Genomic DNA, 25,593 nt, shown 5'->3' with positions numbered 1-25,593 from the left:
ACAGGCTAGTGACGTACCCCTACGTCACTCTGCCTGTGAGGGGCTGACCGCCGCAGTATATAGTCGTGCGGCGGTCGGCAAGCGGTTAAATAACTGTTTTGATATAAACCGGTCCTGAAGAAGCACGCTGCGAAACACGTAGACTCGTTGATCAGACATAATTCTGTAACAGTCAAGTATTGTTCCACAGTCCAAACCATTCGTTCTAACGAACATATTTTGGTTTGGGATTGTTTTGGATATTGCTTTTAGCTGTTTGTTTTTTCCTTTGTTGTATATTCTCATTGAGTGAGGGTTGTTTCCCTTTTTTCCGTCACTTTTTTAACATATTTTCTATGTAATAAAAATGTATAATTTTTTAAGTAATTGTGAGTCGCTTTGGTTCATTCTACGATGTGCCTCCGAAAGTCCACGTTTTTTGTGGAATGATGGTTTGGTCTCTCCAACCACACATTCCCCAATTCTTTCCTCAATGTTATTAATTGGATGATGGCACCTGTTGGGTAGTTCATTTATTTTCTAATAAAAATGACACAAATCCTTCCCGTAGTTAGTAAACACAATAACTTTTGCGCAAACCAATCAAAATGCGCTTGTTGCGATTTTCTTTTACCAAAAATATGTAGCAGAAAACAAATTGGCCTAAAATGTTAAAAAATTTTAGATGTTTACATTTTTTTTTTGAGAATTTTATATAAAGAAATTTGAAAAATATTGTTATTTTTTCAAAATTGTCGCTCATTTTTTATTTATAGCGCAAAAAATAAAAATCGCACAGGTGATCAAATACCACCAAAAGAAAGAAAGAACGTCAAATTCGTTTGGGTACAGCGTTGCACGACTGCGGAATTGTCCGTTAAAATCACGCAGTGCCGAATCGCAAAATAAGCCCTGGTCTTCGAGCAGCCAAATCCTCCGGTCTGAAAGTGCTTAATCAATTACTTTTAGAATCATTTATTTGGATATGGACTTTTTTTACTAATTAATTTGATTATTTTAGTTATATGCTTGTTTTATCCTGGAGACTGCCTGACACAGTTTATTGCATTAGCACCCCATCACTAATTTAAATCTTTTTATTGGTACACCCACTCACGGTACCAGCAGTAGTATTGAGCTTGGAAGTAATTATTACACAAGTTTTATACCATCTATGTCATCATATTTTTCTATTTCTGTTTTATGCACTGGTAAGCAGTTGCAGCTGGTGCGTTGGGGGTGCAGGGGCGTTGCCCCCCCCCCCCATGCATTTCTGCCTGCTTCTAATCCCCCCCCCCTCCCTGTGTGCCCCCCTTTCACTGTAACTACCCCCCCCCCACCCCCACAATGCTGCAGGCTTCCCTGTCCTGTGGTAAAATAGTAAATTGAATTATTTCAAAAAAATTGTAAACTAGAATTGTAGAAAATGTTAACATTTTTAAAAAAAAAATGATATTTTCTTTAAATGAAAAATAAAATGTAAAAAAACATTTAAAAAGGGATAATTCACACAGATTCCCTGTTATGTTTGTGTCCGCTAATAATGATTTTAGTGTATTTTTTTATGAAAATATTGTCTTGATAAATTGGGGGGGGGGGGGGGGGGCTGCCAGGTAGGCTGTACGGGGCCTCGTGATTTTTGATGGCAACCCTGGATGTCAGAGCTATATAAATGTATAATAATAGTGTGTGACTGTGGGGGGACATTAGAGTGTAAGCTCCTCTGGTACAGAGACTGATGTGACTGTGGGGGGACATTAGAGTGTAAGCTCCTCTGGTACAGAGACTGATGTGACTGTGGGGGGACATTAGAGTGTAAGCTCCTCTGGTACAGAGAGTGATGTGATTGGCTCAGTGTTCTCTGTACAGCACTGCGGTATATGTCAGAGCTATATAAATGTATAATAGTAATAGTGTGTGACTGTGGGGGGGGGGGGGACATTAGAGTGTAAGCTTCTCTGGTACAGAGACTGATGTGACTGTGGGGGAGGTGACATTGAAGTGTAAGCTCCTCTGGTACAGAGACTGATGTGATTGGCTCAGTGTTCTCTGTACAGCGCTGCGGTATATGTCAGAGCTATTTAAATGTATAATAATAATAGTGTGTGACTGTGGGGGGGGGGGGACATTAGAGTGTAAGCTCCTCTGGTACAAGGACTGAAAACAAGCTCGACACAGATTTGGGAATATAATTTTATTTGGATTAATTGGCAGAAATGTTGGAAGTAAAAAAAATCCGTCACCTGCAGATGATTGGATAGAATTACACACACATTATACAATGTATCCATGATAGAGAATATTTGGGATGAAGCAGAGATTGTGTGGTGAACACGGAGGAGGGGAGCGTTGGCGGTCGGCGCTGCGCTCGTATAGCACTGATGGCGCCGTGACGCATCATTTATACGCGATAATTTCCATGATGAGTTGCTGACCCGATAAGATTTCTGGAGCCTTAAAGATTCAGCTTGTTTTTCACTGCGTTCACTTTGTTTTTCACTATGTCTTTCACTGCGTTCACTTTGCTTTTCACTTTGTTTTTCACTGCGTTCACTTTGTTTTTCACTTTGTTTTTCACTGTGTTCACTATGTTTTTCAGTTTGTTTCCCTTATTACTGGATCTCTTGCTACGTGAACTCTGAACAAGACAAAAAGCAACAATAATTTACACACACCTGTATTCCACAAAGTTACAATGTACAGTCTGATCACTGGAGAATGAGAGACTGAGAAAATGCTTCCTCCTCCTTCTACAAAATTACAATGTACAGTCTGATCACAGGGGGAGGGGAGACTGAGGAAATTCTTCCTCCTTCTACAAAGTTACAATGTACAGTCTGATCCCTGGGGGAGGGGAGACTGAGGAAATGCTTCCTCCTCCTTCTACAAGGTTACAATGTACAGTCTGATCACTGGGGGAGGGGAGACTGAGGAAATTCTTCCTCCTTCTTCTTCGAAGTTACATATATAAATAAATAAATAAATAAACTTCAGCTTTAAGGATTTGCGGGGATTCGCCCCCTGTGCATCTTTCCTGCTTTAAAAAAAAAATAAAGAATTCTTTACCTGGGACAGGCTGGCGCACTCCACATCCTCCTCCTCCTCGCTGCTCAGAGCGCAGACCTTCACCTCCTGCAAAGTCAGACACACAGATCTTCTCTTATTATCAATGCTGTGACATGAATGTTCAGGAAGAATGATCAGTGAGCAGATCAGACAGACAGAATATCAGAGGAAGATCTTACATGACAACCGATTTCCCTGCTTCAGCCAATCGTTCAACTATAAAATGCTGAGAAGGAGAGCGGACGCACACAGAACCAGAAAATCAAACCCTCTGCAGGTGTAGAAGGTAACTGGAGCCTGTTGGTTCTATCCGCTCTGATTTCTTTTGCATCCCTAAGAGCTCATTCACACATGCGGCTAGCATAGCTGCTCCTCTGAAAAGTAATCCATGGTGGATCGCATTTCAGAGGGCGTTATCTCTTAAAATTTTGCACCCCTGCACCGCAACTGTGGTTGCAAGGCCATTGCGGTGCGGTCCTCTTTGCTTGAATAGGTCTTGCCGTTTAATTTTTGCAGCTGCATGCCCTTGTTCAGGTGGGTGTTTTGGGTACCATAACGCCTTGCACCACGGTATTGCGTAATAAAGTGCTTGTGACACCAGGAGAGCGTGAAAGTGTCATGGTACGTAATCCTCCAAACAAAATTATCATTAGTTATTAGGGTTGGGCGAACAATTCGGCCCAAGCATAATTTCGGGCCAAACATTTGCCGGCCATTCACCAAAAACCCGAATTTGCAGGGTGTTCACCCCACAGAACACCCTGCAATGCACCTAGCATTGCGCAGTACATTCTGCACCCCGATTGGGCAAAGCTTGTGCCGTGGCATTCTGCACCCTGATTGGGCAAAGCTTGTGTCGTGGCATTCTACACCCTGATTGGGCAAAGCTTGTGTCGTGGCATTCTGCGTCCTGATTGGGCAAAGCTTGTGCTGTGGCATTCTGTGCCTTGATTGGGCAAAGTTTGTGCCGTGGCATTCTGCACCCTGATTGGGCAAAGCTTGTGTCGTGGCATTCTGCGTCCTGATTGGGCAAAGCTTGTGCCGTGGCATTCTGTGCCCTGATTGGGCAAAGCTTGTGCGGTGGCATTCTGCGCCCTGATTGGGCAAAGCTTGTGCCGTGGCATTCTGCGCCCTGATTGGGCAAAGCTTGTGCGGTGGCATTCTGCGCCCTGATTGGGCAAAGTTTGTGCCATGGCATTCTGCACCCTGATTGGGCAAAGCTTGTGTCGTGGCATTCTGCGTCCTGATTGGGCAAAGCTTGTGCCGTGGCATTCTGCGCCTTGATTGGGCAAAGCTTGTGCCGTGGCATTCTGCACCCGGCAGTTTTTTTATGCTATAGAAATGTCTTTTTCTGCAGCAGGTTCTATACATGCTACAGATGCGCCACTTTACATGCAGACTAACGGGACCCCCCCCCCCCTCCCCCAGGCACTATATTTAAAGGAATCTTTCATTTTTATTTTTGCTCATTAAATTTACTACTCCTGAAAAAAAAAAAAACGATTGTTTTAAAAAATGTTTTTGCATTGATACCATTTTTTTTATTTTTTATTGATACATGTCCCCCAGGGCAGTACCCAGACCCCCATAAGCCTTCAAAATGGGCACTATTGATTTTAGTAGTATGATGGGTAGCATGACAGGATGGGGGCAGTATGACAGGGGTGGTAGTGTGACAAGTAAGTAGTATTATGGGGGGTATTTTGACAGTAGGGGGCAGTGTGACAGGGGCACTATGATGGGGAAGTGTGATAGGAGGGGGCAGTATGATGGGGGTATTGTGACAGGAGCGAGGCAGTATAACAGGTGGGGGGGGGCAGTGTGACGGGTGGGGGGGGCAGTGTGACAGGAGAAGGGTATCTGAGAAATATGACAGAAGGGGGGAGTGTGATAAGAGGGGGCACTGTGAAAGAAGGGGGGCTGTGTGACAAGAAGGGGCAGTATGATGGGGGAGTGTGATGGACGGGCAGTATGACAGGGGGGCAGTGTGATAAGAGGGGGCGGTATGACAGGGGAATATTGGGACAAGAGGTCTGCAGTGTGACAGGAAAAGGGTACCTGGGAAGTATGACAGGAGGGGGCAGTGTGATAAGAGGGAGGCAGTGTAATTAGGGAGCACTGTGAAAGGAGCCGGCTGTTTAACAAGAGGGGGGCAGTATGATGGGGGTAGTGTCACAGGAGGGGGGTAAATATGACAGAAGGGGGCAGTGTGATGAAGGGGCAGAATTATGGAGGGGCACTGGTACAGGAGGGGGGCAGTATGACGGGGGGGTATTGTGACAAGGGAGCAGTGTGATGGTGGACAGTGTGACAGATGGGGGGCAGTGTGATTGGGACAGTATGACATGAATAGTGTAATAAAAGGGGGGCAGTGTGACAGGTGGGGGGCAGTGTGGCAAGTGGAGGGCAATGTGACAGGTGGGTGGGAACTGTGACAGGTGGGGGCAGCATGATAAGAGGGGGGCTGTCTGACAGGTGGGGCAGTGTGACAGGTGGGGGTAAGTGTGATAAAAGGGAGGCAGTGTGACAGGTGGGGGGTGACAGTGTGACAGGTGGGGGGGCAGTGTGACAAGAGGAGGGCAGTGTGAAAGGTGGGAGGGCAGCCTGATAAGAGGGGGCAGTTTGACAGGTGGGGGGCAGTGTGACAGGTGGGGGGGCAGTGTGACAGGTGGGGGGAGCAGTGTGACAGGTGGGGGGGCAGTGTGACAGGTGGGGGGGCAGTGTGAAAGATGGGAGGGCAGTGTGACAGATGGAGGGCCAGTGTGACAGGTGGAGGGGGCAGTGTGATAAGAGGGAGGCAGTGTGATAAGAGGGAAGCAGTACATACTGCTTCCCTGTAATGTTTGCGGGATGTCCCTCCGGCTAGCAGTTCACTTCCCGAGTGTCAGTGGATGCAGTGGAGAGGGGAGGGGCCTCTGACCCGGGCAAGTCCCAAGTGAGTTTGACGCAACTTGTTAAGTAGAAAATGTTTTATTTATTATTTTATTTTTTTATTACATTTTCCTCTGTTTAACCCCTTATTAACCCTTAATTCACTCTAATCAACCATAAAGTGATTGTAAAGTCTAATTAAAAAAATAAAATAAAATAACAAACATGTTACACTTACCTCCTCTGTGCAGTTGGTTTTGCACAGAGCAGCCCAAATCCTCCTCTCCTCGGATCCCTGCTTCTGGCCCCTCCCTCTTGTTGAGTGCCCCAACATCAAGTAGCTTGCTACAGGGGCACCCGAGCCGCGCAGCAGCTCCGTCTGTCCATTCAGACAAGGAACTGTGGTTTCGCCCAGCTCCCTCTCTCTCCTGATCAGCTAACTGACTTTGATTGACAGCTGCGGGAGCCAACGGCACCGCGGCTGTGTCTCAGCCAATCAGGAGGGGAAATCCGGGACGGCCGAGGTACTCGTGGACATCCCTGGATAGAGAAGGGGCTCAGGTAAGTATTAGGAGGAGCTGGGGTGGGTGCTGCACACAGAAGGCTTTTTATCTTAATGCATAGAATGCAATAAGATAAAAAAAAAAAAAACGAAATTTACAACTCCTTTAAATAACACTTTCTCCTCCATTTAATTATTATTTTCCTACTGATTTTTTTTTTCACTTCTATTTTATAAACTAATAATAATTAAAACTTTTTTTTTTTTATTTGCTTTGTTCATTAATATTTTTACACCTTTAACATATATTTACACGTTTCACATTAAAAAAAAAATACAAGATTTAAAAAAAAAACGAATAAATGTTTTTCATTTGTAAATAACTTTTCAATGCTTTGCAGCATTGCTGACAGCTGAAGTGTAAACAGAACAGTTGCGGTAGGCAATTTGTTTCAGCAAGTACTAAAAAAAAAAAAAAAAAAGGATCAGTACTCGTACAAACAATTCTATCTGTGCATCCATAGTAGACATGCAGCATGGAAAAATTTGTTTTGTTTAACCACTTGCCGACCGGTCACGTTGACCGTACTGCGGCAAAGTGGCTCGATATCGTCCAGCGACGTAGACCTACGTCGCTGGACTCCTCCCCTTGTGGGCAGCACGCGCGCCGCCGGAGGCTCGCTCCCGCTGTATTCAGTCACAGCGGGAGTCGGGCCAGGGGAGGAGAGGCGGTGATCACCGCTGCTCTTCCCCGATCGTCGGGGATCGAGTGTGGAAATCCGCCCGCTTGTGTAAACAAAGCGGGCGGATCTCCTAAGTGACAAACAGTGACAGATTGCAGGATTCAGCATAGCTGAACCTGCGATCTGTGTCTGTGTCACTCAGTCCCCTCCCCCCACACACACGTTAGTAAGCACCAGGCATACATTAACCTCTCCCTCTCTGAAAGATTGTATTAACATGCCTTATTATATTTCATATATATTTCAGCTTATGCCCACTTGTCAATGGAATGTGGTCCCTTGCATTTACATAGTAACGAGCCAGACTAACACTCATTCATACAACCCTGGACATCAGACAGCTGTATTTTGCATTTAGACGGCATGTTCAACACCTTTCCATTCATTCATTTTAACACTTGACAGTTGGATATTTTGCATATAGATGACAGACAACACCTGAACTCATTGACACTTACTTACATGTTAACACATCAGACAAGCTGATCACAGACAGAGCGACTCTTCCACAAAACACAGATTCACATACAAAATACCTCATATTGACACAGATGCATAGAGAAAACAAAAGCCTTTCATGTACTGTTTCTGTGAGACATGTTCTATTGTCAAATTGACCGGTAAATTGTAAACCAGTTTGGAGCAGTCTTTCCCGCTCAAAACTTGCCTTTAAATATGAGCTAAACTTGCAATAAAATCAGATACAGATTGGGAGCTACCCCTTGCAATAAAAATCAGTTGTGTCTGCGCTAAGTTTGAGTGCTATGTGTCGTCACAACTCCTGGCCGGATGAGGGAAAATTCACTATCTAGGGGAGATTGGGACTGAAGGGTCGTATATCATCTTGTAAATTGCCTCCTGACGAGATTTGAGCTAACACTCTCCAATAAAATTAACCCCTTCCCTGCCAGTGTCATTTTTACAGTAACAGTGCATATTTATAGCACTGATTACTGTAGTAATGTCACTGGTACCCCCAAAAGTGTCAAAAATGTCAGTCAAGGGTCCGATCTGTCCGCCGCAATGTCGCAGTCCCGCAAAAAAAAAAATCACAGATCGCCGCCATTACTAGTTAAAAAAAAAAAACAATAAAAATGACATAAATTTACCGTAGTTAGTAGCTGCGATAACTTTTGCGCAAACCAATCAAAATACGCTTATTGCGATTTTTTTTTACCAAAAATATGTAGCAGAAAACAAATTGGCTTAAAATGTTAAAAAATTTTGATTTTTACATTTTTTTGGGGGAATTTCATATTAAAAAAATGTGAAAAATATTGTTATTTTTTAAAAATTGTTGCAATTTTTTTGTTTATAGTGCAAAAAGTAAAAATCGCACAGGTGATCAAATACCACCAAAAGACAGCTCTATTTGTGGGGGAAAAAGGGACATAAATTTAATTTGGATACAGCATCGCATGACCGCGCAATTGTCTGTTAAAGTAACGCAGTGCCGAATCGCAAAATATGGCCTGGTCAGGAATGGGGTAAAATCTTCCAGTCTTAAAGCGGTTAAAAATACACTCATTGAGAATTTTTTTGTCAAAGACATGTAGCTAAATAAATTTTGGCCTAAATATATGACAAAAATTGAATATATTGGATATTTTTTAACTGTCAAAGTAGAAAAATATTGTTATTTTTTTCAAAATTGGTGCTTTTTTAATTAATATTGCAAAAAATGAAAATCGCACAGGTGATCAAATACCACCAAAAGAAAGCTCTGTTTGTGGGGAAAAAAAGGATGTAAATTTCGTTTGGGTACAGCGTTGCATGACCATGCAATTGTCAGTTAAAGTCGCATAGTGCCGAATCGCAAAAAGTGGCCTGGTCGTAGGACAGCAAAATCCTCCGGTGGTAAAGTGGCTAATTTCAGATAGATTCGTTAAGTTACTAATTTCGTTTATTTTCGGAATTAATTTTATTTTGTTTTCATTAAATTTAGTTTTGTTTATTAATTTTCCAACCTACTCGGAACAATTCAAATTCAAATTGGTGGAAAAATAATCGACCTTGTGAAGAATAGCTGGTTGTTAAGGAATGAGTCAGAAAGCCAGCCGCCACGTCCTTAACAACCATGACTCATCAGCTGTCAGCGGGCTTCCCCAGTGACAGCTGAAAAGTAAACAAAACAATGCCGGAAATACAAAAAATTTAAAAACAAACAGCATGAGGGTCGACTACAATCCATAACAGGCCCTTCAGGTCTGCTATGGATTTTAGGGGGGGAACCCCATGCCAAATAAAAAAAAAAAAAGCGTGGGAACCCCACTTAAAGTGAAACAATAAAAATGAAAACTTATTTTAAATATAGTGCTGGGGGGGAGGGTCCCCCTTAGTCTTCCTGTAAAGTGGCGCATCTGTACCATGTATAGAACCTGCTGCAGAAAAGAAATGTAATTTCTAAGGTAAAAAAAAAAGATTTAAATCACATTTAAATTGACTTGAAGTTGCAATTGCCGGCCCAGCTATTAAGAAAATAAATAAAGAAAAAATTGGCATGGGGTCCCCCACCAGTCCATACCAGGCCCTTATTCGAGTATGCAGCCTGACATGCCAGGAAGGGGGGGGGGGGGACAAGCCAGCTACCCCCTCTCCTAAAACATACCAGGCCACATGCCCTGAACATTGGGCAGGGGGGTGGGTGCTTTGGGGCAGGGGGGCTCTGCCCCCTACACCCTAAAACCCCTTGTCCCCACATTGATGGGGACAAGGGCCTCTTCCCGACAACCCTGGGTTGTATTTGTGCGGGTCTCCAGGCAGGGGGTTTATCAGAATCTGGAATCCCCCTATAACAAGGGGGTCCCCAGATCCCGCCCCTCCCCATGTAAATGAGTAGGGAGTAACTGGGTATTTCACCAAAAAAGAAGAAAAACAGTACACATGTTTTTGACAAGCCCTTTATTTAAAAGAAATATTTGAAAAAAAAAAATTTCCCCCGATGTAGATCCTTCGTCAATCACAACGCTGCCGCCACCACCGGAGCGGAGAAAAAAATTCTCTGCCCACTACGAAAGCTAACCGCCTACTGCAGGCTCCGCCATTTGACAGTTCTTATAGGGGTAAGGGGCGGAGCCACCTGCCGACATCACCTGGTGGTCCCAACCCCTTGTGACATCACCGACCGGTGCATGCTGGGTCATTGATGTCACAAGGGGGTGGTGCCACCAGGAGATGTTGCCAGGTGGCCCCGCCCCTTACCCATTTACGAACAGTGAAATAGTGGAGGCTGCAGTAGGCAGTTAGCCTTCATAGTGGGCAGAGCTTTTTTTTCGTTGGCCAGTGGTGGCAGCGCCATTGTGATTGACAATGAATCTACATTGGAGGACATTGTTTAATTTTTTTTTATAAAGGACTTGTTAAAAATCGTCTACTGTTTTTCTTTTTTTTTACACTTTTTTTTGGTGAATGAGTAGGGGTACAATGTACCCCATACTCATTCACATGGGGGGGACAGGATCTGAGGCCCCCTTTGTTAAAGGGGGCTTTCAGATTTCGATAAGCCCCCTGCCCACAGACCCCCACAACCACAGCCCAGGGTTATCGGGAGGGGGTCCTTGTCCCCATCAACACAAGGGAACAAACTGCTATGGGGTGGGGAGGGGCAGAGTCCCCACTGCTCCAAGGCACCCCCCATGTTAAAGGCATGTGGTCTGGTATGGTTTAGGAAGGGGAGGGATGCTTGGACAAGGGTCTGGTATGGATTTAAGAGGGAACCCATGCCATTTTTTTTTTAATATTAGCAATGAGTTTCCCTTAAAAATCCATACCAGATCCAAAGGATCTGGAATAGACTAGGGGGGGAGGGGAATACCCATGCCATTTTTTTTCTTTCTTTTTTTTAAAATAGCTGGACCAACAATTGCAACCGCGAGCCAATTTAAATGTGATTTTCTTTTTTTTCCTTAGAAATGTAATTTTTGCTGCAGCAGGTTCTATACATGCTACAGATAAGCCACTTTACAGGCAGAATAAGGAGACCCCCCCAGGCACTATATTTAAAGTAAATTTTCATTTTTATTGTTTAACTTTAAGTGGAGTTCCCACAACGCTTTTTATTTATTTATTTTTTTCCTTTTGGTTCCCCTTAAAATCCATAATAGACCCTAAGACCGCATTCACACTAGTCCTACTTGGACCGCGACTTGTCAGCCTGACAAGTCACGGTCCGTCACACTCCCATTGTGCGGTACAGGAGCCGTTCTAATAGGAGCGACACAAGGGTCCTGTACTACGCGACCTGGAGGCGACTTGCATAGACATTCATTTTATGAAGTCCGTGCAAGTCGCGCCGAAGTCGCACTGCACGCGACTTCACAGGTCGCCCCCTAAGTCGGAGCGACGTAGTGTGAACTTAGGGTGTTTTTTTTTTACATTTTTGTATCACCGGCATTGTTTTGTTTACGTTTCAGCTGTCAGTGGGGAAGCCCGCCGACAGCTGATGACTCATTGGTTAAGGACAAGGCAGCCGGCTTCCCGGCCCGCTGCTTAACAACCAGCTTTTCCTTACACAGAATTCGAATCTGTTGATCATTTTCTCACCGATCCAAAATCTAATCGTTCTGAAAATTTGTAATTCGTTAGAAGGTGAATAAAAAAAAATAATTTTAATGGATTTCAACAAAATTCGTTACTATTTGTAGTATTTGTAGTAGTAATAGTATTTGTTACTATTTCATTTGGAGATTCAGATACATCCGAATCTCTGATCAACCAAAAATTTATATTCGAACCGAAATTAATTCCACGTGTCTAATCACTAGTTATCAATAATTTATTTATTTCCTCACCCCGTCTTCTATGTAGTCACATTGCTCCAAGTCGGTGTCCTCAGATCTGGGACAGTCCGTCTCCTTTATCAGGAAAGTGATTGCTGGAGAGTCTCCCTCCTCCTGCAGGAAAAAAAAAAAAGAGACAAAGTGTATCTAAACCCAAGAGCCAAAATGTAACATATTGCAGCTCATCTGTCTTTAGATGTGGTGGCTGCATTGGTTTTCTTTTTTCAGTCTATATTTTTACCCGTTGATCCTGCCAGTAACATACTTCCTGTACTAGGGTAGCAACACTCACTTACTGTACAGAGGAGCAGTGTTGTGTCATCCAAGCACAGGACTACAGAACACCTTCCCTATGTTATGGAGATGAGGAGAGGATGGGAGGATGTGTTCTTTAGTCTTAACCTAGGGTGACAACATAGATTTTGTACTGTATGTATGGAGGAGCAGTGTTGTCACCCAAGGACAGGACTACAGAACACCTTCCCTATGTTATGGAGATGAGGAGAGGGAGAGGTGCTCTGTAGTTCTAACTTAGGTATGGAGGAGCAGCGTTGTCACCCAAGGACTGGACTACAGAACACCTTCCCTATGTTATGGAGATGAGGAGAGGATGGGAGGATGTGTTCTTTAGTCTTAACCTAGGGTGACAACATAGATTTTGTACTGTATGTATGGAGGAGCAGTGTTGTCACCCAAGGACAGGACTACAGAACACCTTCCCTATGTTATGGAGATGAGGAGAGGATGGGAGGATGTGTTCTTTAGTCTTAACCTAGGGTGACAACATAGATTTTGTACTGTATGTATGGAGGAGCAGTGTTGTCACCCAAGGACAGGACTACAGAACACCTTCCCTATGTTATGGAGATGAGGAGAGGGAGAGGTGCTCTGTAGTTCTAACTTAGGTATGGAGGAGCAGCGTTGTCACCCAAGGACTGGACTACAGAACACCTTCCCTATGTTATGGAGATGAGGAAAGGGTGGGAGGATGTGTTCTGTAGTCCTAACCTAGGGTGACAACATAGATTTTGTACTGTATGTATGGAGGAGCAGTGTTGTCACCCAAGGACAGGACTACAGAACACCTTCCCTATGTTATGGGGATGAGGAGAGGGAGAGGTGCTCTGTAGTTCTAACTTAGGTAGGGAGGAGCAGTGTTGTCACCCAAGTACAGGACTACAGATCTCCTTCCCTATGTTATGGGAATGAGGAGAGGGAGAGGTGTTCTGACAACATAGATTTTTTTTTTTACTGTATCTATGGAGGAGTAGCATTGTCACCCAAGGACAGGATTACAGAACACCTCCCCCCAGCAAAAGTAGACCCCCCCCCCCAAATACACCCTCATCAACAATAGATCCTTCTCCAGTTTCCAGCAACAATAGACCCCACACACCCTCAACAGTAGATCCCCCTGTAATACTAGACCCACCCCCCACCAACAATAGGTCACCAGCAGCAACAATAGATCCCCTCCAGCAACAACACATCCCCCCCCCAGATACAACTCCCCCCAGCAATAATAGGTCTCTCCCCAGCTGCTGGCAACAACAGACCCCACACACCCTCAACAGTAGATCCCCTTGTAATACTAGCCCCCCACCAGCCTTTTTCATGCATTTTGTCCAGAGCCCCTGTCTTGCAATTGGTTATTTTCTGCTGCCGATTACTCGGCAATGGCATATAATAGGCTGATGTCTGCTTTGTCTCAGCCTGCTCTACAACACTGCGCTCTGGTCTGCCTATTTAATATTTGGGTCTATTATGAACCATCCATACTTTACCTCCAGGAGGGGGGCGGGGAGCTCAGACAGGAATTTAAAGAGGAACTCTCCATCCTCTCTCTGGTTATAGAGATCCAGGGCTTCTCTGATCCGTTCTTCATTATCCTGAGTGTGAGCCACCTCCAATGTGATTGCACAGAGCCATAGCACACACTGCCAGACCTTCATCTTCCCTGGGAGGACGGTGTATGGTGAAGGTGAAGGTCCCTGTGATCTCCCCTTTATAGTGTCCCCGTCTCTTCCCCTTCCTGGAAGATGTGACTACATTATTATAAGATGCCAGCCCAGATTTCCACATCCTCAGCCTGCCCGAGATTGCAGCAGATCTAAAACCTGACCAATTCCTTGCACAACCTTTCCAATTCCGCAACATCCTTTACCTCCTCGCCAGACGCAATCTCAGATTCTCAGTCCCGTGTTCTATCCGGAGGCAAACTTTTTATTAATATATAAAAAGGAGAACCGACAATTTCTGCAGCGGGTCGGTTTATTTAACTGTAAGATTGGAGCTGGAAATGCGTTACAATGTATCCTCTTACTGCTTACCGACCAAATCTTAGGCCCCTTTCACACGGATGATCCAATCAGATCCGCCTGTCAGTTTTTCAGGTGGACCGGATCGGATGATCCATGCCTTCCTATGGAGCAGCGGATGTCAGTGGTGATATGTCCGCTGACACCCGCTGCACTCCGATCCGATCCTGTCCGAGAAATCCGGACGGATGGAAACCCTATTTTCCATCCGTCTGGAGGATCGAGTTGGATGGGATCGGATGAGGATGGACAGGCGGTCCGTTCTCATCCGATCTCCCCATAGAGGACAGCGGGGATCTGACAGCTCCGTCTCTGCACAGAGAGCGGAGACGGAACTGTCATCCGCCTGCTCAGCGGGGATCAGCGGATCGATCCCCCGCTGAGCAGAACGGACTCCGTCCTGTGTGAAAGGGGCCTTACACTTCTCTCATACATGTAAAAAAATCTGTGATTTGTTGCTAAAAAATTACTTAGAAGCCCAAACATTATATATATATATATATATATATATACAGTATCTCACGAAAGTGAGTACACCCCTCACATTTTTGTAAATATTTTATTCTATCTTTTCATGTGACAACACTGAAGAAATGACACTTTGCTACAATGTAAAGTAGTGAGTGTACACCTTGTATAAGTCCCCGTTCACACTAAGGCGACCTATGAGGCGATCTGGTCGCCTCACAGGCAGGGGCGTACCTAGAGCATTTGGCACCCGGGGCGGATCCTATATCTGGCACCCCCCCCCCCCCCACCGGCGTGCAGGCGACGAACCGCACATTGACCCGGCGACCAGGCCCCTCCTCCTCTGCAAAAACGGCGCCGATTGACTTGAGGCGCCAGACAGAAATACATGTAACTGGCAGTGGCATACTTACTGTGTGCTACTGCCAGTGGTGTCACTAGGGTTGGTGTCACCTGGTGCAGTAAACCATGGTGTCGCTCCCCCCCCAAAAAATTATTTTCCTGTTTTCTGAAAGCGCGCCAAAGATGCAGCATGCAAGACTTTTGGTGCGCTTTCAGAAAATGCAGAAAAAAAATCTATAGGACTGCAGAAGACCCCCTTTACATTACACAGCCCCCGTACCCCTGGACCCCTTTATGTTACACAGCTCCCGCTCCCCATAGAACCTTTTCCATTATACAGCCCCCGTCCCCCAATAGAACCCCTTACATTACACAGCCCCCATGGAACCCTTCACATTACACAGCCCCTGCCCCCCAAAAGAACCCCTTACATTACACAGTTTCCGCACCCCCCCAATAGAACCCTTTACATGACATAGCCCTCGCCCCCCCCCTCAATAGAACCCTTTAAATTATACAGCCCCCCAATAGAACCCCTTAACAATACAAAGCCCCTGCCAATAGAACCCCTTTACAATACAAACCCCCCAATAGAACCCCTCTACAATGCAAACCCCCAATAGAACCCCTTTACATAAAAACACCCCCAATAGTACCCCTTTACAATGCAGACCCCCCAATAGAACCCCTTTACAATACAAACCCCCCAATAGTACCCCTTTACAATACAAACCCCCCCCCCAATAGAACCCTTTACAATACAAACCCCCCCATAGAACCCCTCTAAAATGCAGACCCCCCCCAATAAAACCCCTTTACAATGCAGACCCCCCCAATAAAACCCCTCTACAATGCAGACCCCCCCCCCCCAATAAAACCCCTCTACAATGCAGACCCCCCCCCCAATAAAACCCCTCTACAATGCAGACACACCCCCCCCCAATAAAACCCCTCCACAATGCAGACACACCCCCCAATAAAATCCCTCTACAATGCAGACACCCCCCCCCCCCCCCAATAAAACCCCTTTACAGTGCAGACAACCCCTCCCCCCCTTCCAATAAAACCCCTCTACAATGCAGACCCCCTCTACAATGCAGACCCCCTCCCCCCCCGACTGTCTTTATAATACAATTGTCCCCCCCCCCTCGCCCCCTTACCTTATGAGGAGGAGAGCAGAGAGGGAGGAACTGTTCAAAGCAGAGAATGGGAGAGAGGCTCACGAGCCCTGCATACACAGCGGTCAGCGGGAAATGCCGAAGTTTACAGTGCTGGTTAATGAGCCGGTGATTGGTTGCTAGGCGGTCCTAGCAACCAATCGCCTTCTCATTATCTAGCAGAGTTAACTTTGGCATTTCCCGCTGTGTATGCAGGGCTCATGAGCGAAGTGAGTCTCTCTCCCATTCTCTGCTATACAGCTTCTCCTCCTCTGCGCTCCTGTATAAGCGAGCGGCGGAGGCAGTCCGGCGGCCGGCCCCGGGTGTCACCCTGGTGCTCGCTGACACCCCCCTAATGTGTGGCACCCGGGGCGGACCGCCCCCCGCCCCCCCTATTGGTACGCCACTGCTCACAGGTCGCCATAGGTCGCCTCCCATAGGGAAGCTGCGGACCCGTTCTAATAGGAGCGCCACAAGTCGCTCCGACTTAGAAAAAGGGTCCGAAGCTTCTTTGGGGCGACCAGGAGGCGACCGCCATAGACTTCAATGTTATGAAGTCCGTGGCGGCCGCTCCGAGGTCGCGGCACGCTGCTCGCACCGCGACCTCCGAGTAGCGTCGCTTGTATGTGAACGGGGCCTAACAGTGTAAATTTGCTGTTTCCTCAAAATAACTCAACACACAGCCATTAATGTCTAAACCGCTGGCAACAAAAGTGAGTACACCCCTAAGTGAAAATGTCCAAATTGGGCCCAATTAGCCATTTTCCCTCCCCGGTGTCATGTGACTCGTTAGTGATACAAGGCCTCAGGTGTTTTAAATGTGGTGTTATCGCTCTCATTCTCTCATAATGGTCACTGGAAGTTCAACATGGCACCTCATGGCAAAGAACTCTCTGAGGATCTGAAAAAAAGAATTGTTGCTCTACATAAAGATGGCCTAGGGAAGATTGCCAAGACCCTGAAACTAAGCTGCAGCACGGTGGCAAAGACCATACAGCCAGTGGCGGAGCTAGACTTTTAAAACAGGGGTGGCAAAGGGGTGGCAAGGTATTATTTTGGGGGGTCAATATACATGCGCGCATACCTCCCAACTTTTGAACTTTGCAATGAGGGACACTAAAAGAAAAAGCAAACCTGCGGCGCGCGCAGCTGCAAATTGTGGGTGTGGCCAATAGCTTAGCAGTGGGAGGGGCTTAAGGGATAGGGGATAGGGTAGACAAAACCCAGACTTCCTAGTACTCATAAAATATGCTTTGATTGCTCAGCCTACCTTAAAGAAGAACTTCATTAAAATAGTCAGAGACTGCATAGCAACCAGCAACTGTTGAGACAATGAAGACTTTGGTGAGAAGTATATAATGTACATTATTGTGTATATAGTGCAGGATTGTGTAATGTACAGAATGCAGGAGACAGGAGTATGTAATGTACAGAATGGAGGAGACAGGAGTATGTAATGTACAGAATGCAGGGGTCGGACTCTGCACCATCCACCCCCCCCCCAGCTCTATACACCCCAAATGCCCACCCAGCTCCATACACCCCCCCATCCACCCCAAATGCCCCCAGCAGCTCTATCCAAATCAAATGCCCACCCTAGCTCCATCCACCCCAAATGCCCACCCTAGCACTATCTATCCCAAACACCCATCCAACCTCCAAACACTCCAAATGCCCACCCCAGCTCCATCCACCCCCCCATCCAGCTCCATTCACCCCATATGCCCACCCCAGCTCCATACAACCCAAATGCCCCCTTTTGGGGGGCGCAAACAGAGAAATGTAATAGGCATTGCTTTGTGGCAAAAAACGCTGTAAAAAATTACGTGACTTTGAGGTCACAAAAGTGTGAAAGGGGCCTTCAGTAATCAAGGTATAGTGTGCCCCCTTCAATGCAGAGTGACCAGCGTGCTCCCTTTCAATGCAGAGAGACCAGCGTGCCGTGCCCCCATTCAATGCAGAGTGACCAGCATGCCGTGCCCCCCTTCAATGCAGAGAGACCAGCGTGCCCCCTTTCAATGCAGAATAACCAGCGTGACCCCTTTCAATACAGAATGGCCAGTGTGACCCCTTTCAATGCAGAATGACCGGCGTGACCCCTTTCAATGCAGAATGACCAGCGTGACCCCTTTCAATGCAGACTAACCAGCATGACCCCTTAATGTAGAATTACCAGCGTGACCCCTTAATGCAGAATGACCAGCGTGACCCCTTAATGTAGAATGACCAGCGTGACCCCTTAATGTAGAATGACCAGTGTGACCCCTTAATGTAGAATGACCAGTGTGACCCCTTAATGCAGAATGACCAGTGTGACCCCTTAATGTAGAATGACCAGTGTGACCCCTTAATGCAGAATCACCAGTGTGACCCCTTAATATAGAATGACCAGTGTGACCCCTTAATGCAGAATAACCAGTGTGACCCCTTAATGTAGAATGACCAGTGTGACCCCTTAATGCAGAATGACCAGTGTGACCCCTTAATTTAGAATGACCAGTGTGACCCCTTAATTTAAAATGACCAGTGTGACCCCTTAATGCAGAATGACCAGTGTGACCCCTTAATTTAGAATGACCAGTGTGACCCCTTAATTTAGAATGACCAGTGTGACCCCTTAATGTAGAATGACCAGTGTGACCCCTTAATGCAGAATGACCAGTGTGACCCCTTAATGCAGAATCACCAGTTTGACCCCTTAATGTAGAATGACCAGTGTGACCCCTTAATGCAGAATGACCAGTGTGACCCCTTAATTTAGAATGACCAGTGTGACCCCTTAATGCAGAATGACCAGTGTGACCCCTTAATGCAGAATGACCAGTTTGACCCCTTAATGTAGAATGACCAGTGTGACCCCTTAATGCAGAATGACCAGTGTGACCCCTTAATTTAGAATGACCAGTGTGACCCCTTAATTTAGAATGACCAGTGTGACCCCTTAATGTAGAATGACCAGTGTGACCCCTTAATGTAGAATGACCAGTGTGACCCCTTAATGTAGAATGACCAGCGTGCCGTGCCCCCCCACCCGAGACCGGTGCACTTACCTGTCCCTCTGTCCCCCGGCGTCTCCTCAAGTCCTTTTGCCTCCTCCTCGGCCAATGCCATCGCGACGGGGGCGGAGCTGGGAGGAGGAGGAGGCGGGCGGCAGCAGAGATGGACACGGAAGACGAGGGCGGAGCTGGGAGGAGGAGGGGGCGGGCGGCAGCAGAGATGGACAGGACACAGAAGATGAGGGCGGAGCTGGGAGGAGGAGGGGTGGGCGGCAGCGGAGATGGACAAGACACGGAAGACGAGGGCGGAGCTGGGAGGTGAGTAGCGGCACAGCGAACCAATCAGGTGTGCAGGCACGCGTGATTGGTTAGCTGTGCAGCGGCTCACGGCGCCGCGGCCGCCCTCGTCTTCCGTGTCTTGTCCATCTCCGCTGTCACACAGTCACAGAGAACTTGCTGCACAGGCGCCCCCTCGTTCAGCTAGCGTGAGCGGGGTGGCAACAGGGGTGGCAAGGATGTCGCCTGGGGTGGCAATTGCCACCCCAGTTAGCACTCTGGCTCTGCCACTGCATACAGCGGTTTACTAGTACAGGTTCCACTCAGAACAGGCCTCGCCATGGTCAACCAAAGAAGTTGAGTGCACGTGCTCAGCATCATATCCAGATGTTGTCTTTGGGAAATAGACGTATGAGTGCTGCCAGTATTGCTGCTGAGGTTGAAGGGGTGGGGGGTCAGCCTGTCAGTTCTCAGACCATACGCCACACACTGCATTAAATTGGTCTCCATGGCTGTCATCCCAGAAGGAAGCCTCTTCTAAAGATGATGCACAAGAAAGCCGGCAAACAGTTTGCTGAAGACAATCAGACTAAGGACATGGATTGCTGGAACCATCTCCTGTGGTCTGATGAGACCAAGATAAACTTATTTGGTTCAGATGGTGTCAAGTGTGTGTAGCGGCAACCAGGTGAGGAGTACAAAGACAAGTGTGTCTTCCCTACAGTCAAGCATGGTGGTGGGAGTGCCATGGTCTGGGGCTGCATGAGTGCTGCCGGCACTGGGGAGCTACAGTTCATTAAGGGAACCGTGAATGCCAACATGTACTGTGACATACTGAAGCAGAGCATGATCTGTGGGGCATCCTCAAATGCAATGTGGAGGAGCGCAAAGTCTCTAACATCCAACAGCTCTGTGATGTCATCATGGAGGAGTGGAAGAGGACTCCAGTGCCAGCCTGTGAAGCTCTGGTGAACTTCATGCCCAAGAGGGTTAAGGTAGTGCTGGAAAATAATGGTGGCCACACAAAATATTGACACTTTTGGCCCAATTTGGACATTTTAACTTAGGGGTGTACTCACTTTTGTTGCCAGTGGTTTAGACATTAATGGCTGTGTGTTGAGTTTTTTTGAGGGGACAGAAAATTTACAGTTACGAGAAGGCCTGGCTCGCAGTCTCTGCTCTAATTCAACCCAGAGGTATTGGGTTGAGGTCAGGACAGTCAAGTTCCTCCACCCTAATCTCACTAGTGCGGGGTTGTTTTTCGGGGGTTGAGCTTGGCCCCTTAGTTCCAGTGAAAGGAACTCTTTAGGCATCAGCATACCAAGACGTTTTGGACAATTTCTTGCTGCCAACTTTGTGGGAACAGTTTGTTCCAACATGACTGCACACCAGTGCACAAAGCAGGGTCCATAGACATGGATGAGCCAGTTTGGGGTGGAGGAACTTGACTGGCCTTCACACAGAGTCCTGACTTCACCCCGACTGAACACCTTTGGGATGAATTAGATCGGAGACTGTAAGCCAGGCTTTCTTGTCAACATCAGTGCCTGGCCTCAAACATTCCCATAGACACACTCCTAAACCTTGTGGACAGCCTTCCCAGATGAGTTGAAGCTGTTATAGCTGCACAGGGTGGGCCAACTCAATATTGAACCCTATGGACTAAGACTGGGATGTCATTAAAGTTCATGTGTGTGTAAAGGCAGGCGTCCCAATACTTTTGGCATTGTAGTAGTATATAGGGTACACTACTACAACTACAATACAGTAGTAGAGCGCAAGGTACACACAATGGTACACTAATGAGATACAGACTAGGAGTGTACAGGTGCAGACAACAAGGCAGGCTGGATGCACAGGGGAAACAGACCGATGCAGAAAATGTAGTAACTAACAAGCTGGAGTGCAAAGAAAGACAGAGGAAATAAGACACAATGTGGGTGGAATCAGGCTGGATAAAGCTAGGAGTAGTGATGGAAAAGAACCGGGACACACTGGGAGCAAAGCAGAAAGTAAGCTTGTAGATGGGGTGCAGCGTGTGTGATAGCAAACGTTTCCACAGACAGGTGCAGGGCAGAATTTGTACTGGAATAATTCAGCAACACTTACAATAAACTGGCGGGCAGGCTATCCAGCCGGGTTCACTCATGGATTCCAGTAATGTGAAAGGAGCAGATTCCAGCTGAACTGACAGCGGCCTGGCTGTCTAGTGCCCAATTAGTAAGGTGCCCAGAAGAGTTGCGACCCTACGCTTTCTCTCCTCATCAGGAACCTTTCTCTAATGTTGGTACTGTCCCTAACATGCAGGGAACCTGCCCCTACACTACCAGTTCACAAAATGTATGCCAAACCTTGGAGCCAGGGCATTAAATAGGCTCTGCCTGATCCAAGATGGCTGCTAGAGTCACATAGGGCGGCAGCATCCAATAGTATAGCTTCCCCCAGTGACCCAGGAAACCATGTTCCTCTTGACTTCCTCTCCCACAACGGTGCCCCTGTGGAAAATGGCCACCTGCAGGGGAGAAAGTAGACTGTACCTGCCTACAAACTGGGTCACACTGGGAGCAAAGCATGAACCAAGCTGGGTCCCACTAGGAGTAAAGCAGGAAACAAGTTTGGATACATTGGGAGCAAAGCATGAGTCAAGCTGGGTCCCACAGGGTGTGCTACACTAGCAAACTCAGATGATGAACAACATAAAGCATTATGTGGGACAAAGTAAAAATATAACTGGTAGATCTAGCTATAGTGGGAGTGGCAGAGACACAAACTACTGCAGGGAAATCTCACCATTGTGGGAGGGGCAGAGACACAAACTACTGCTGGGAATTCTCCACATTGTGGGAGGGGCAGAGACCAAACTACTGCAGGGAATTCTCCACATTGTGGGAGGGGCAGTGACCAAATCTCTGCAGGGAATTCTTCACATTGTGGGAGGGGCAGAGACACAATCTACTACAGGGAAATCTCACCATTGTGGGAGGGGCAGAGACACAAGCTACTGCAGAGAACTCCCCCATTGTGGGAGGGGCAGAGACACAATCTACTGCAGGGAATCTCACCATTGTGGGAGGGGCAGAGACACAATCTACTGTAGGGAGTCTCACTATTGTGGGAAGGGCAGAGACACAAACTGCTGTGGGGAAATCTCCCCATTGTGGGAGGGGCAGAGACACAATACTGTGGGGAAATATCACCATTGTGGGAGTGGCAGAGACACAAACTACTACTGGGAAATCTCAACATTGTGGGAGAGGCAAAGACACAAACTACTGCAGGGAATTCTCAACATTGTGGGAGGGGCAGAGACGCAAACTACTAGTAAAAAAGTGGTGGAGCGCTATTCAAATAACAAAAAAGTCCACATCCAGAGAGAGAGAGAGTCTCAGTGGAAAGCATAGAACGTGTCTTTAATCCTTTTGTGAGGACCACCAAGGACACCCAATCACATCAGGCAAAGGTGATAGTGGAATCCTCCAATACCCCTCTAGCGATCCTCTCCGCGGACATATCATGGGAGATAAATAAAACACTCCTCATGGTGTAGACGTAATAATCCAATTCATTATAAATAAAAGGTCCACTCACATATTAGTCGTAAAACTCCAGTGTGTCTGAGTATATCAATCCTGTGTTTCAAGCCAACATGATGGCCACCAAGTCTCAGCATGTACCTGCGTCATAAGTCATCGACTCCACCCTACACGTTTCGTCATCATATGCCATCGGCAGAGGCACCCCTGGCAACGTCAAATAATGACAAAACGCGTAGGAAGGAGTCCATGACGTATGACGCTGGTACGTGCAGGGACACTTCAAATGGGTGCAGTGTTGCATGACAACGCAATTGTCATTGCAAGTTTTCAGTGACAGCACTAAAATATGAACATTGGCCTGGTCAGGAAGGGGGTATAAGTGCATGGTAAGCAATGATTAAAAGAGCTGCATCCAGTGTATCAAAAGAACAGGGCTTGAAACACAATAAAGGAAATTGAGTTAGAAGAAGATACATTACATGGGTCTAACACACAGAGTGCTATCCATAGGAAACGAATGTGTTTTTGTCAAGGACTACAGTGTTTGCGTCACATGCAAGCAGACAGTCAGCCACGAGATGGGTGACTGGCAAAGGTGACAGTTCCTCTGGTAGTGGGGGGGGGGGGGGATAAGCACTTGGCACCTCCACTAGTGGTGGGTGTTCTGCCGAAAACTCCAACTCGCCAAAATCTCCAACTACATCACTTCCGGTGATTCTACAGCAGGAATAATTGAAGATTTCGATGAGTTGCTGTTTTCACAGACCACCGGAAGCCAATACACTCCAGTACACGCTATAATAACTGCACATTGTTAGTAACACCCGCTATTAACCAACAACATGGCCGCCTCTGAGGCAGCGATAATGTTATTCCTCCTTACTCTGAGTTCTGTGTAAAGATGTAACTAATCGTGTACCGTACTGTATTGGCTGCCGTTGGTCTGTGAAAACAGCAACTCATCCATATCTCCAGCTATTCCTGCTGTAGAGTCACCAGAAGTGACATAATTGGAGATTCTGGTGAGTTGGAGTTTTTGGCAGAACATTGGGGTCCCCACTCTTTGGGACCAGACTTGTGGCATAGAGTGCCTAGGGACCCAGCCTGAAATGAGAGGATAGAGAGATACAGAGGGGCCCTGGGAGAGAGAGAGTGTTTCCTGTATCCAATAGCAACTGTGGGATTAGTCATTAGGAGAGCGGTGAAGTTATTGAAGTGTTGGTGGAGACTGGTACAGGTTCTGGGGTACCGGTCCAATGCTGCACATCTGGGAAAGTGATGTCCTCTAACAGAGAGTGTGTCTGGAGTGATCAAGGTCAACAGTGTAGAGAAGTTTAGCTGCGGAATAAGAGATGGTTACTGTGCAAGTGTTCCCTGTTTCTAAGTTGGAGTTGTTCCTTAATGTTGACTCCACATGGCCACAAACTCTTGCCTAGCATTTACGCATTAGTGGGTGCAGTTCTGAGTGTCCCCACTAGGGTGTTGTAAGTCCCGCCCACAAGTGGAGGAGATCCCCACATCCACATTGCATGCATGGATGCGAGGATCTGGAGGGTTTTTTGTTCTTATTCTTTTGTATGGTTTGTTCTGCTGCTTCCCATATTCATTTTTCAACCCGCTGGTTGATTAAAAAAAAAAAAACTCAACATGTATACCCAGCTTAACGCGTTTCACTCGGTCAGGAGCTTAATCAGAGGGTATTAGACACACAGCAAAACATGCCTTCATATTGGGATTTTATCAAACACAACTGTAGTTAGTAAGAGAAGGCCGGTGCAGGAGCAGGTAAATGGTTAACTCATGTTAGAATACAAAAGGAGAGAATTGCCCAGCGGGATTTTAGATGAGGTGGACCCAATAGTCATGACACTCAAGTTGAAATATATCTGGTTTATTGTGTAGAACCAATATACAAAGTAATACAACATGAATGTTTGACATACACAAAACAGAACATAGTCATAAAAATATTAAAAGTCTCGTAACAGTAACAATATGCACATCAATACATATATCTTGGTAACTCGACGCACGTTTCGTGGGTCGCATTGCCCACTCGTCAGGAGTGTAAGTGTGCAGGCAGGTCTGGAAAGAAATGATTGTTATTGTATTATAAACATGCAGGGTTGGTGGCTATTGGAGTATGAATACTCAAAAAATAGAACCCATGTGGGGAGACAACATACTCACAAATATAGCCGCGTCATTTTGTATAAAACCCATTGACTCCACATGACCACAAACACCTGCCTAGCATTTAGGCATTAGTGGGTGCAGTTCTGAGTGTCCCCACTAGGGTGCTGTAAGCCCCGCCCACAAGTGGAGGCGATCCCCCACATCCACATTGCATGCATGGATGCTAGGATCTGGAGGGTTTTTCAACCCGCTGGTTGAATAAAAAAAAAACTCAACATGTATACCCAGCTTAACGCGTTTCACTCGGTCAGGAGCTTAATCAGAGGGTATTAGACACACAGCAGAACATGCCTTTATATTGGGATTTTATCAGACTCACACCTGCGGTTAGTAAGAGAAGGCTGGTGCAGGAGCAGGTAAATGGT

General features: G+C 46.6%; 1 protein-coding gene across 1 annotated transcript; it reads right to left on the bottom strand.

Moving 5' to 3' along the window:
* Nucleotides 1–2,434: 2,434 nt before the first annotated feature.
* On the bottom strand, nucleotides 2,435–13,969 carry LOC309556594 (cathelicidin antimicrobial peptide-like; the record flags this gene model as incomplete). The annotated part of the gene is made up of 4 exons (XM_082259033.1): nucleotides 13,724–13,969; nucleotides 11,952–12,053; nucleotides 3,046–3,111; nucleotides 2,435–2,617 (listed from the first exon to the last, which is right to left on the bottom strand). Exons 1-4 carry the CDS (start codon nucleotides 13,889–13,891, stop codon nucleotides 2,435–2,437), a joined length of 519 nt encoding a protein of 172 aa, XP_082115159.1. The 5' UTR covers nucleotides 13,892–13,969.
* Nucleotides 13,970–25,593: the final 11,624 nt, after the last annotated feature.

This window comes from Pelophylax lessonae (assembly GCF_965119305.1).
Source record: "Pelophylax lessonae genome assembly, chromosome: 5".
Classification (NCBI taxonomy): domain Eukaryota; kingdom Metazoa; phylum Chordata; class Amphibia; order Anura; family Ranidae; genus Pelophylax; species Pelophylax lessonae.
The sequence above is the reverse complement of the archived record's forward strand: the minus strand, read 5'-3'. Positions and strand labels throughout refer to the sequence as shown.